General features: G+C 36.7%; 1 protein-coding gene across 1 annotated transcript; it reads right to left on the reverse strand.

Moving 5' to 3' along the window:
• Positions 1 to 563: 563 nt before the first annotated feature.
• LOC139314180 (pepsin B-like) lies at positions 564 to 12,207 on the reverse strand. The gene is made up of 9 exons (XM_070939732.1): positions 12,149 to 12,207; positions 11,731 to 11,884; positions 10,441 to 10,558; positions 9,359 to 9,480; positions 7,242 to 7,432; positions 3,825 to 3,947; positions 2,069 to 2,210; positions 1,395 to 1,493; positions 564 to 716 (listed from the first exon to the last, which is right to left on the reverse strand). The coding sequence occupies exons 1-9, from the start codon at positions 12,205 to 12,207 to the stop codon at positions 564 to 566; spliced, it is 1,161 nt and encodes a 386-aa protein (XP_070795833.1).
• Positions 12,208 to 13,429: the final 1,222 nt, after the last annotated feature.

Consider the following 13,429-nt stretch of genomic DNA (forward strand, 5'->3'; position numbering starts at 1 on the left):
TTTGAAAAAGCACCTTTGGGACACGGAAGAAAAGATTCTTATCTGAAATAAATTCAAACTTCTGATCCAATGAATGGGCCAAAGTCCATTAGGTGGCAGTATTGCAAAACATGTTTCCTCCTGGTAAAACTGCTTCTTGAAAAAACTTTTATTACCAAAATGCTTTATCTCAATTTTGACATTTTGCAGTTAATATGTATTATTTTCCATTTTCATTTCTCCCATATTTTGAACCAGCTTTCCCCCCCCCCTTTTTTTTTTTTTTTCTTACCACAAAAAACAATTGAGAAAAGGATGAATTTCATTGTGGACAAAAAACAGTGTATATTGTGGAAATCCAAAATATATACATTGTTAAAGAATGAATATTACAAACACCAGTTTGGCATGTTAGAATTTATTTCTTTGTAGCAATGGATCTTAAGTAAACAAACTTCATGTAAAGGGGCTAAGATTTGATGTCAGTTGAGAAACATACAATTTGCTGTACAAATTTAATTTGAAATATTTTGTTGGAATCCAAAAATCAGCTCCATTTATCCAGAAAGAAATTTAGAATTCATTTAGGCTGATGGTGCCAAACCAACCCTGTTGTTTCCCATGTCAAAAATAGAATAATACTCTTTAAGGAAGACATCACCTAGGATCCATAGAGGTTGCCCAGTTGAGGAAGGCACATATGTTGGCTCAATTGCAAGCGAACATTGACCCTTGTTCTGTAAAAGAATGAAATTGCTTCGGATTGTGCCCTTATTGCAGAAAAGAAAGAACACCAATCATATTTTAATGGAATCTGGATTTGGATTGTGATTAAATTACATGACATAAAAACATTGTCTAACTCAAGCTCTCCATTTTATTATGCAATTGCGTAGGAGTATAATTTTCTATGGTTTGCTTGAAAGGACATGGTACAAAATCCATATTATATATGCTTCAATATGTGTCTGATTCTTTTATGTAATAAAGTACTAAAGAAAATACTAGACTGTGCCAAAATGGACAGGTTAATGATGAAAATTAAGGGTAAAGAGGAAACAGAGTACTATTTAATTTGGTTAGAGAATAGAAGCAGCAGTTAGTAATTTATAATTAAGGATGAAACCTTATGTATAACAAAGGAAAATGCATAATAAAAACATTTTTTAAAAAATAATATGCAGCTGATTCTTCAAGAGCAGCCACCTGTGTCATCTGCAAGTATTCTGACTGAATTATAGAAGGAGGATTACAGATCTGATAGCTCCAAATTAAGGGACATATTTTCTTTATAAATAAAGTAGCATCAGCCTAATGCTATTTCTACATGACGTTATTATTGAGGTATGGGACATCAATTCATCTTAAAATGAAGTGGTTTCCAATGCACAGAGAATTTAGAAAAGCATACTTACATTGAAGACATAAGCAGAAGGAGGAAGTGGGAACTGGGAACCATTAATGAAAAAGGTAATCGTAGGCATATTCTGGATATTGTTGCAGTCCACCGTATACTGTGAAAGAACAAATGTAAGGGAAGGTTAAATTGAGGCAATAAGGGAGGTTGGCCAGGTTACAGCAGCACTATAAACCCTTATCTCTTTTCTTCAGTCTGTCAAACATGCCTTTAAACTGTGCATAAAATGATATTCAGATTATTTATGGCCACTAGAGTAACAGGAAAAATAATTATTTTTGCATTTTTTAAGTAGATTTAAATTTTATACTTCTGAGCTTACTTACCAACCGCTAGCAAAACTCCTTTTTTGCAATTTTAAAAATTGTGTTTTATATTGTTGTAGCTCAACCATGTTCAGGTGTGCACAAAAAGGTACATTGTAAGGAATAGTATGCAACACCCACACACCCCTGTTATTTTGGAGTAAATACCCCAAAATGCATATAAATGTTCATGTAGATTAAAAAACAAAAACAAGTTCACATTTCCTATTGTGGAAATCAGCCAAAACAAGCATAAGAACAAGAAAACAAACTGCATGAAATCAAACTTAATAGATTTCTCTAGTCGTAATGGTAACAGTTCCCTGAACAATCACAAAATTTGTTAAAGATTCTTTCCTCTACTTACTGAACCATCGTTAGCTGCATTCACAGCCTGAAGGAACTCCGTTAAATATTGTTGTGGGATAGTTAGCAAAAATGTTCCCGTGTCTACAATGCCCTGGCAGCCTTCACTGCACCAACCAGTAGCCTTGTTGCCAATAGTAAATCTATAGAAACAATAAGGACACAGAATATTACTAAAACCATTACAAACAACTAAAACAGACTACAATTGGTAAAATAAATAAAAGCCTATGTATTCTTAATTTACATACAGCCTTTAATCAGCCGTTACTGACCAGATAGCCCACAAAGGCCATGATGGAAGGCATCAATCTGAGGAAGGCTGATCAAGACTGTTACATATGCCTAAGAATCGATGGGACACTTAAATGCAGATGCCATACTTCATGGAGGATTGCCCATAAATATTGGCACCATAGTTATGACCATGCCTATTGCATAAATATTGGTCAATATTTTACAATTAGAATGTCCACTAAACATTCTGCTGTATTTATAGAAGCAGGCATGAATATTGCAAGTGATCCTTGGAAAGATCTCTACTAGAAATTTTGGAAGCCAATTCCCAGCAAATGTAACAACAACAAAAAAGCAAAATGAATGAGCTTCAAATATTAGATAGCTTCATGTGTGAGTGAATGTATCTTCTAATCTAGATAGATTTCATACTCCACCGCATATTAAGTTATTTAACATATTTGTTCAGCGGTATAGTTGCTAAATTCAGCAGCATTTTCTTCTGACCAAACATGCTTAGGATTGAATTGTTTATGGGCTTTTATCAAATTTTCTTCATAAATGTGTGCCAACACTCATAAGGCGTTCCATGTTCTTGATGAATGGTCGATTTTATTTATTCATTATTGATATTTAAAGCCACCTTTTCTTTTCTTTTTCTTTATTTTTTATTTAAACTTGTGGCTTGCAATACTAGGTCTCTGAATACAGTGATGAAAGTAGTTACAAATTTCCGTAATAAGAGACTCACTTGACACTTACATCTCATTCTTTTCTATGATGAAGCCTTTTTTGATAAGTTATTTTAAGATATTTTATTATTCTTAGAAATAAAACATTACTACTCTTTATATAATTAGATTTATTAAGATGATTTGATATTATGAATATTGTTACTATTATTGTTGCTGCTGACTTGCTCAATGGACTGTTTGTTGGTTTTATATTTACAATAAGAGCCATGGTGGCGCAGAGGTTGGAATGCAGTATTACAGACTAATTATGCCAACTGCCAGCAGTTCAATTCTGACTGGCTCAAGGCTGACTCAGCCTTCCATCCTTCTGAGGTCAGTAAAATGAGATTGTTGCTGGCAACATGCTGACTCTGTAAACCGCCTTAGAGAGAGCTGTAAAGCAGTATATAAGTCTAAGTGCTATTGCTATTTACAATATGTTTTATAGTGATCTGTACTCCGCCCAATGATGGCAGATACAGTACTAGCCAATTGAGGATTTGGCTGGCTGGCTGGCTAGCTAGCTGGATGGGTGGATGGTGAGAAGTGATATGCCCATCTGTTTTCCAAATTTGTATCCTAGGCAGAACAAGGCCTGTTTTCCTTCCCACAAACATATTTAGAAGTAGAAAAATAAGTATTGGATTAATCAGTTCTGCCAAAACTCTAATACACCTAACCAACAGGTGAGAGGAATATCCTTCCATTATTTATAAAGGGTGAAGAAGCAGCTCATTTAAATAAAATAGAATCAGATATAAATCAGGAAGAAAAGATATTACTTACTCTTGTATACCGATCTGCCAGTAAGCCTCTTCAGTCACAGGGGCCCAAGTAATTTCCCCAGTGTACAACTGGGGGTCCGTTCCTCCCAATATCAGTTCTCCTCCATACTGAACAGTTGGTTGGCTGAGAAGAAAGAGAAAAAATGGGCAAAAGAAAGAGTATTAGCTATACTTTCTCATCTGCTTGTGGTCTTTTTGTATAGAGTAAACAACCCTAGAATCATTTTCACCAGAAAATATGGCCAGAAAGCGAAAGTAAAAAAAAAAAACCAAAACAGTTGTGGGATAAAATTACAAAATAACAATGAAGTAAACTGAGATTGTTGTGTGTTAATCCTAAATATCCACCCATCTCCGGTTCCCCCATTGAGGTACACACCCTTCACTCAACTGCTCACTCCACTGAGAACCATGTTTTTAAAGGCTGTGAAAATTCAACTTTTCACAATTCCAACTGTGAGATAAGAATATAATTCGAGGTACAAATGAGGGTACAAATCTTCTTCTTACACTTATACTGTGAATAAAGTAATCCTTAGTATATGTGGTGGAATCAACTGAAATGAGGGAAGTCCCAATAGGAGGAGTTACAAGATACACTACCTTGGACTCTTTTTTTTTATTTATTTACAAAGTTTATTTCCATTTTTAAAAACAATGCTTTCCATATATACATACAAAATTATTGCAACTAACGTATACAAATATGCGCCTATACCACTGATGAAATCCGTTTCATTTCCCTCCCTTTCCTTTCACCCAAATATACCATAAATTCCAACATTCATAATAATCAGAATCTTTTTGGTTCCTAAGTAATTTCGTTAACCGATCTGCCTCTGCGCATTCTGTAATTTTCCAAATCAATTTATTCTCTGTGGGTATTAATTCGTTTTTCCATTCTTGCGCGTATACTATCCTAGCTGCGGTAATAATGTGGTGGATCGAGTACCATTTTTCCTTAGATATTTTATCTGGTTTCATTCCCAATAAAAAAGTCTCTGGTTTCAGCTCTATATTATATTCTGTAATTTCCACTATCCAATTCTGAATCTTGGACCAATATTTGCCTGCTTTGGGACATATCCACCATTGGTGATAGTATGTCCCGCTACCATTCCCGCACTTCCAACATGCCGGGGAGGCTCCCGGAAACTTTCTTGCTATTCTTGCCGGGGGGATATGCCAACGATAGACCATTTTATAAATGTTTTCCTTGTAGGGGGTTGACAAAGTAAGTTTCATATTCCCATTCCATATCGCATCCCATTCATCCAGATTTGGGGAAAATCCAAGATTCCTCCCCCAGGCAATTATGGTGTCCTTAATCACCTCCTCACCAATCCATCGTGATATCAAGAACTGGTAGCACCTTGAAAGTAATTTCTTTTCAATTCCCAATAAGGTTTTATCTAGCTCCTGTAGTGACCTATAAATTCCCTCCTTTCCTTTATCCCTTCTGACTCTTGATTGTATTTGGGCATACGCCCACCAATCTACCTTCTTGCCCTGATTCATAAGCTCTTCATGGGTCTTCAAGTCCCCTTGAGGGTCAAGCAAGTCCTGATAAGTCCAAGATGTTTCCTTGTTATATAGTGTTGAGTGTGTTACCACCTCTAATGGGGCGAACCAAATCGGAATCATTGTGTAGTGCTTGTTCCTAACCCCTTCCCAAGATTCTAATAGGATTCTCCGAAGGTAGTGTCTCTTAAAGTGTCCACATTTCTTGCCCCTCTCTCTCCATAGGAAGTGGTGCCAACCTTGACACAAATCATAACCCTCCAATGTAAGAGTCCTCTTCCTTTTTAGAAGCATCCAATCTCTAATCCAGTTAAATTGGCCGCTTCGTAGTAAAACTCCCATTTTGGTAAACCAAATCCCCCTCTACATGGAGTCTCTTGGAGCATTTTAAGTTTAATCCGGGGCTTCTTTTTCTGCTAAACAAATTTCCTCACATAACTATCTAGCAGTTTGAAAAAACCACTATCCAGTCTCGTGGGGGCAGTCTGGAATAAGTAATTCCATTTTGGAAGCATGTGGGTTTTAATCGTAGCTATCCTTCCCAGTAAGGAGAGTTGCACTTCTCTAGGTCTATCTTTGTTTGGGCTAACAGCTTTGTGTAATTGTCTACTATAATAGACGTGTTTTTGGAAGACATCCAAACACCCAGATATTTAATTCTTTTCGTCACTTGAAAGCCCAATTCTCTCTCCAATTCACTCCAACAATTCCGTGTCATATTCTTTGTTATAATCTTCATCTTATCTCTGTTAATTCGGAGACCTGCAACTCTGCCATACTTCTCTATCTCCTGGAGCAAGTTTTTATCTGATTCTACTGGATCCTCTACAATAAAAACCAAATCATCCACAAAAGCCTGGGTTTTATATTCTTCAGATTTCACCTTCAACCCCTTTATTCCCTGATTCTTCCTAATTTCCCATAGAAGAGGTTCTAATACAAATATAAATAGACTACACTTTCCCACAACCTTGGTCTCTATAGGGGAGAGGAAGTACATGAGATTAAACATTTAGGATTAAATCAGGCTTTCCCAAGGGAAGGTGGGAAGTTTGGTAAGATCTTTGTTGAACTGGTAAATCAACAATAAACAAACTTCTTGACTTAAACCTTGGAGCTGTTCTGGTTGCTTGCACTTAACAACATACCGTATATACTTGAGTATAAGCCAACCCGAATATAAGCCGAGGCACCTAATTTTACCATAAAAAACTGGGAAAACTTATTGACTCGAGTATAAGCCTAGGGTGGGAAATGCAGCAGCTACTGGTAAATTTCAAAAATAAAAATAGATACCAATAAAATTACATTAATTGAGGCATCATAATAAAATATAGCAGACTGAGTACAGTAAATAAACGTCACAGCCCTGGAGAAGAGCGGGAGAAGAAGAGCAGCTGCAGGTTCTTGCCCAGTACGGCATGGACAACACAGAGGCGGCTGGCATGCAGGAGAAAAGAAGAGCGGTGATATCAATAGTCATTGGACCATCCACAGAGGCTGCAGGCGCCTGCAGATGAGCGGGAGAGACTGGAGAACACCCACACTGCATCGGAGAACAGGTAAGTGGGACCCTCACTCGAGTATAAGCCAAGGGGGGCTTTTTCAGAATAAAAAATGTGCTGCAAAAGTCGGCTTATACATGAGTATATACGGGTAAGTTTTTAAATCAGCAATGATTTAATTCAAAAATAATTTTAAACCTCTTTCTTATCCTGATGCTTCTCCTCTCTTTCAATATCATTCATTACTGGAATGTTGAACTCGATTATATTTGTGATGATGGGATTGAGCCATGGAATACAAATAAATTGCTTTATTCCAGGTAACACATTCTGGAAGAAAACCATAATTATACTTACATGCTATGGCACAAATATAATGTGGTTAATCTTACCGTGAGAAGTAAAAGCTAAAAATGGGTTCGGAAATCTGGTTTTGACTCATCATCTGGTGCAAGAGTGATCCCTCGGTATTTGGAATAGGATTGGTCAAACCCAAAATCCCATCAAAGTTGCCATAGTAGAAGAAGTTGGCTTCCTCCACACTCAATCCAAACTGTTGGTTTTGAACTGCAATATTCTGGATCTGAGAGAGAAGATTGAAAAACAGATTTCACTTGTAGTTCATAGCATTGCAACAACTCTGCACTTTCTCTTGAAATTCGCATCTCTTTAACATAAAGATAATGAAAATCCATACAGGAATGAAATGCTCCCGGTTCAGACCAGATCGCCCGATCCGGTAGCGATGGTGGCAGGTGGTTCGGAAAAATCCCTGCGCCTCCCCACACACACACAACATGCCCAGCTGAGCCGCACGATCATCAGAGGCTTTTTTTTTACTTTTAAAAGCATTTTTTCTACAACACCTTCCGAAGAAAAAATGCTTTTAAAAGTAAAAAAAAAAAAGCCTCTGATGATCACGTGGCTCAGCTGGGATCATCACAGGCTTTTCAAAGCATTTTTTTCTGCAACCTCTTGGCTGTAGAGGTGGTAAAAAAAGTGCTTTGAAAAATCTCTGGCAACTCCCAGCTGAGTTGCCTGATTGACAGAGGCTTTTCAAAGCATTAGAAGAAATGCTTTGAAAAGTTAAAAAAAAAAAAGTTGGCCACGCCCACCCAGTCACATTAAACCCCCCCCACCAAGCCACGCCCACAGAACCGGTAGTAACAAATTTTACATTTCACCCCTGCTTCCGTATCATTTTCTTTGCAATAGCATGGGGATGGTTTGTCACTGTCTAGCAAGGGCAGTGGTGGCTTGCTAAAAGTTGAGGTTATCCATATGTGAAAATGGTCGTCCATGGGAAGCAATAAAAGAATCAAGACGTTGTGTTTTTGTTGCTGATCACAAATACAAAAAGGGCAGGGCTTTGATCACATTGCTGCAATTCTGTTATATTGCCTTTTTTTTTTTCTTACTCCTCTGAAGATGCTGATGAGAGATACCCCGGTTATATGATAAAAATGTGGAAGAATCTCATTAAGGATCATTGTCCCGAATGCATTCTATCGTCTTTAGCAAATATGCCAGCTATGACCACCAATGGTAGCAGATATCTGATTGCCATAATTCATCCTTACAAGATTTCAAGGTAAGTTTATTTTATTGACATTATACCCCAAAGAACATAGAGCTGGTGAGTACTACAAGACCAGACTTTTTGTAATAGCACCCTCTCCCTGAAAACTTTGCTAGTCCCTTCCTTGCATCCATTTAAGAAATAGTGAAGGTTAATCTGATGTTGGACTTTCAGTGTTAGATTAGTATGTTATTTTAATCAGAACACTATTTCTGTAGCTTTTATTATGATACCAATTTACTTCCATTATGTTTATTCTCTTTAAGGCAGTGTTTCCCAAACTTGACCCTTTGAAGATGTATGGACTTCAACTCCCAGAATTCCTCAACCAGGCATACTGGTTGGGGAATTCTGGGAATTGAAGTCCATGCATCTTAAAATAGCCAAGTTTGAGAAACACTGCTTTAAGGTAAAGGTAAAGGTTCCCCTCGCACATATGTGCTAGTCGTTCCCGATTCTAGGGGGTGGTGCTCATCTCCGTTTCAAATCTGAAGAGTCAGCGCTATCCGAAGACGTCTCCGTGGTCATGTGGCCGGCATGACTAAACACCAAAGGCACATGGAACACTGTTACCTTCCCACCAAAGGTGGTCCCTATTTTTCCACTTGCATTTTTTACGTGCTTTCGAACTGTTAGGTTGGCAGAAGCTGGGACAAGTAACAGGAGCTCACCCCATTACGTGGCACTAGGGATTCAAACTGCTGAAGTGCCGACCTTTTGATCGACAAGCTCAGTGTCTTAGCCACTGAGCCACCGCGTCCTTTCTTATTCTCTTTAGACATGGTCATTTTAATGCTTATTTTATGCATTGGTCCCCTAAAACAGTTATACATGTAAATGTAAATAAGTAAGAGTTAATTTTAATGAATTAATCAGTGTAGCATAGTAGTAAGGAATTAATGACTAAAAACTTGGTTAAAATCCACTCACCCGCACAGTATCATAACCTAACATTATACTCAAGCTACCAGATCCATATCTCAGGATGTAAGTTTGTTGATTATTGCTGTAATAAGTAGATGACTGTTTTGGGTCAAACAGATGATGGTTTTCTACAACAAAGCAAGAAAAAAATAGAGAGTAAAAGCTTTGCTCTATGTGTAGTGAAAGATCATTTTCTCTATACTTAAATCACAACAGTCAGTACTTTACTTCACTAACATTCTCTCATGTTGTAGGAAAAGTCCACATCAAAATTTTAATTCTTTACACTGAAATGGCAAGGGGATAAAAGCATTTGAAAGAGGCATTTTTCAAAAAGACATGCATAAGAAACATCCTTATTAGTACAGGTCAAGAGGTCCTCTTTTGTGGACCCAAATCAAAGCAAAACTATGGGCAACATGACAACTTTCAGCATTTTAAAATACCCCGCCCCAAGGTATTAGGAAGTGCACTTCCAGTGAAAAACCTTTATATGTAGAGCTGATCATGACTCTGGTCATTTTGGCCCAGTGACATACTTAGAATTTTGATTTTTTTTTTCTCATAAACTGATTGTCATTTTTGCCCTGGCAAATGAAACACACAGTTATGAAATGGGAAATCCAGTACTGTATTGTAGGCACCAACTATTTTCTATTTTGTAAAAAATAATAATAAGGGTGCAGGAAAGAGCAAATTCAGGTGAAATTGTTTAACCCCCTCAAAGCACCCAAAATGATGGAAAAAGAGCCCAAATTTTCAGCTCTGCTCCCTTCAGTGATCCACTCACTGACTGGAAGGCTGAGTTGGGGTCTGCAACCCAGAAAAGTTTCCTTACCAATGGACAAGGTATAAATGGTTTAAAATAAGGGGAAAATATACACTGCTCAAACAACTAAAGGGAACACAAAACTACTGTATGTAAAGAACAAAGTATTTAATAAGGCTATTTCATTCATTCAGATCTCGGATGTCTTCTGCTTGTGTTCCCTTTATTTTTTTGAGCAGTATATTTGGTTTTGACAAAAGTAAATATTTTCCCTAGAAGCATATATTCAAAACCTTCAGCAAGGGAGTGGACTACTCACCACAGGCCGGTGATCTGCAATATGTAGAAGGTACCCACAGAACACCAGAGCCAGTATCCAAAAGAACAAGAAAATCTTGTGGTGGAGTTCCAATGGTTATTTTTCCAAAGTAAAAAGACTGTCAAATGAAAATAATTATGAGACAGGTTTCACAAAAACTTTGGAGTAACTAAATAGGTAAATAAGTAGGGAACTACCTCTCCCTGACATTACCTGCCTGTCCTTGAGATCAAATAGGAGAGACATCCTCCAGTCCCTTCTCTGAAATGTTGCCATCTAGTGCAGGGGTCTCCAACCTTGGCAACTTTAAGACTTGTGGACTTCAACTTCAAGAATTGAAGTTGAACTCTGGGAGTTGAAGTCCACAAGTCTTAAAGTTGCCAAGGTTGGAGACTCCTGATCTAGTGGGACCTCAAAAGTATCTCTGTGACTACAAGAACCTGTTCTAGGGCTACAAACATTCAGATGACTACAAAATGACAGCAAAGAGGCACAGTGCACTATTTTCTGCCATCTCACAATCTCCAGATTTTTGCAGCCCAAAGCTTGGCAGCCCTAGAAAACTGGATTTTTTTTCTACTTCCACCTTGCCCATTCTCCATGAAAAAGAAAAAAAAAACATTTTAAAATCTGAAGGGTTATTTGTCATTTTAATGAGTATAAAATGAATAAATAAACCAAACTTTGGTTATATGTTCATGGAAGAGTGTACACTGTACCATATGATGCTTTAAACCAAGGCTTCTTGTTACTATCAAACATAGTGTTTGGCTCCAATGTGACTTACTCAGAAGTAAATGGATCTATTATTCCAGTTGTAAACTACCTCGCTTCTTTGGGAGTAAGTTATGCAGTTGCTGTCTTTTATTCATTCGGAGTAAAGAGAAATTGTAGCCCTAACTCAGAATGCTCACCAGTCATAGTAAAAAAACCTATCCCAAATACATATTACATTAAGTTGCTCTTTAACAAGGCGGGCATATCTAGGTATTATTGTCAGAAAACAGTGGGTCCAATCACATGAGACTTAAAAATACAGAGAACTATTTTTTCCTGAATAATAATCAGAAAAAATAATAATCAGCAAAAAAAAAATAATTGCAAAATATGTTGCTGAATAATCAGGTAGCATCAAAAATTGATTTAAATAAATAAATGGATTATGTTCTTTCCTGAATTCAGGCATCAGCAGTCCATTTACAGTTGTTCATAGGAGAAAGATTAAATGCTAGAGTTACAAAGTCAGATGAAGGAGAGGAAAATACATATTTCTGTGGTTTAAATACTTACGTTCAAATAATTGGTCATTGGTTCATATGTAGCACTGAATTTATTGAACTGATATTTTAATCCAGGATCAATATGGTATTTTTCCAAAAATTCTTCCAACACTCCATGCTCTCTCATATTTTCACGAATGGATTTTCCTTTCTTCAGAATGATTCTACATACCAAGAAAGATAGTCAGAATATCCTTCACTATCACAACTATCTGCATATTTTTAATATTTTTGTTACTAAAAACAATAATATCCTATCAAACAAGTACTACACAAACAAGAGATTAAGCGAAGAAGCAGAAATACTGAGGGTTGCCATAGAAATATAAAAACATAATTTTGCCACCATTTTTTGACTAAAAGCAATGTGCTTTAGATTGTTTCAATTCTATTTTCATTTAACGTATGGTCTTAGCTGAGATACTCACCTATTGAGTCCACCTTCTGACAGGTGGACACAAACTAATGCCAGGATCAACCACTTCATGATACTTTGCATCTTGGGGAATTATTTCAGGGAATCCAAAAATTTTGCCAACAACTAGGCTGCTGTGACTCCGCTTTTATATCCAAGGCAACTGTTCTCTGCTATTTAATCTCTTTGTTCTTGTGTCCCATATCTCTCTCTTTAATCTTATTATACTAAGCCAATACTAACATACCTTTTCTTATGGATAATAGGAATTAACTTTCCTCTGTTTGAATTACTTTCAATTGAATTTTTGCCCTTGATGTTAAATAAAAGACTAATAGAATTTGGCTTCACAAAGCATTACCTGATAGCAATATCTGATATATATATATATGATAATTTATCGAAATGAAAAACTATAATCAATTTCTCCTTGGAAGCTGCTCCCATTGTTTTAAGAAATAATGCAAAATGAATGAATAATCCCAGTTGCTCTAATAAGGATCAGTTGCTCTAGTAAGGTTGGACAAGGTTACTTTTGATTGAATTACATTTTAGAATTCTCAGTTTATGCTTGCTAATTTTTTTGTTGAACCTTGGAAAACTGCATGGTGGTTCTGTCCTGCATGAAAATTGACATTCCAGAACACGACTGTGTCGATTCATCCTTCCATTCCCAGTTGTGAAAGTAAAAGAACCCCAGATTCTTAACTGGAGCCATGTGCCAGAGACGTTTCCAATTTACATTTTCTGCTAGTCCTTCATATATTTTATAAAAACATTTTTCCCATTTCATTTATCTGTGAAATAAGGAGCTTCTTGGATGAGAAGCAAAACGTCTTCAAAGAAAAACAAGGAAGTCCAGTTGCCTCCTGAAAAAGCACCTTTGGGACAACCATGACCTGGATGACTCAGAATCTCTACAGACTTTTAGCTCTGGAGTTCTTTCTGAAAGGATTAAAAAGCGAGAGCCTTAAACCTTCAGGGAAGATTTATAAAGTCAGGTTATTTATATAATTATATGATTTCCATTTTTCATATTCTGGGGAAATTATTCTCTCACCATCTTTCTTTATGAGCATGGCCTCGCTCTCAGTTCTACAATACCTGTTGTTCAAAAAGATCTACTGGGAAAATAATTCAATGCATGTCAATAATATCCAGGAACACATCGTTTTTAAATAGAACAAATTGTAATATGGAAATTAAATCCATCTTTGATATCCTGTGTTACCAGTATGTCAATCTGACTAGTCATATAATATCAGAGACAGAAACAATAGTTCAATTGGAGTGT

The sequence above is a fragment of the Pituophis catenifer genome, unplaced genomic scaffold (assembly GCF_029215685.1).
Source record: "Pituophis catenifer annectens isolate HBS135680 unplaced genomic scaffold, rPitCat1.0.hap2 SCAF_3, whole genome shotgun sequence".
NCBI lineage: Eukaryota > Metazoa > Chordata > Lepidosauria > Squamata > Colubridae > Pituophis > Pituophis catenifer.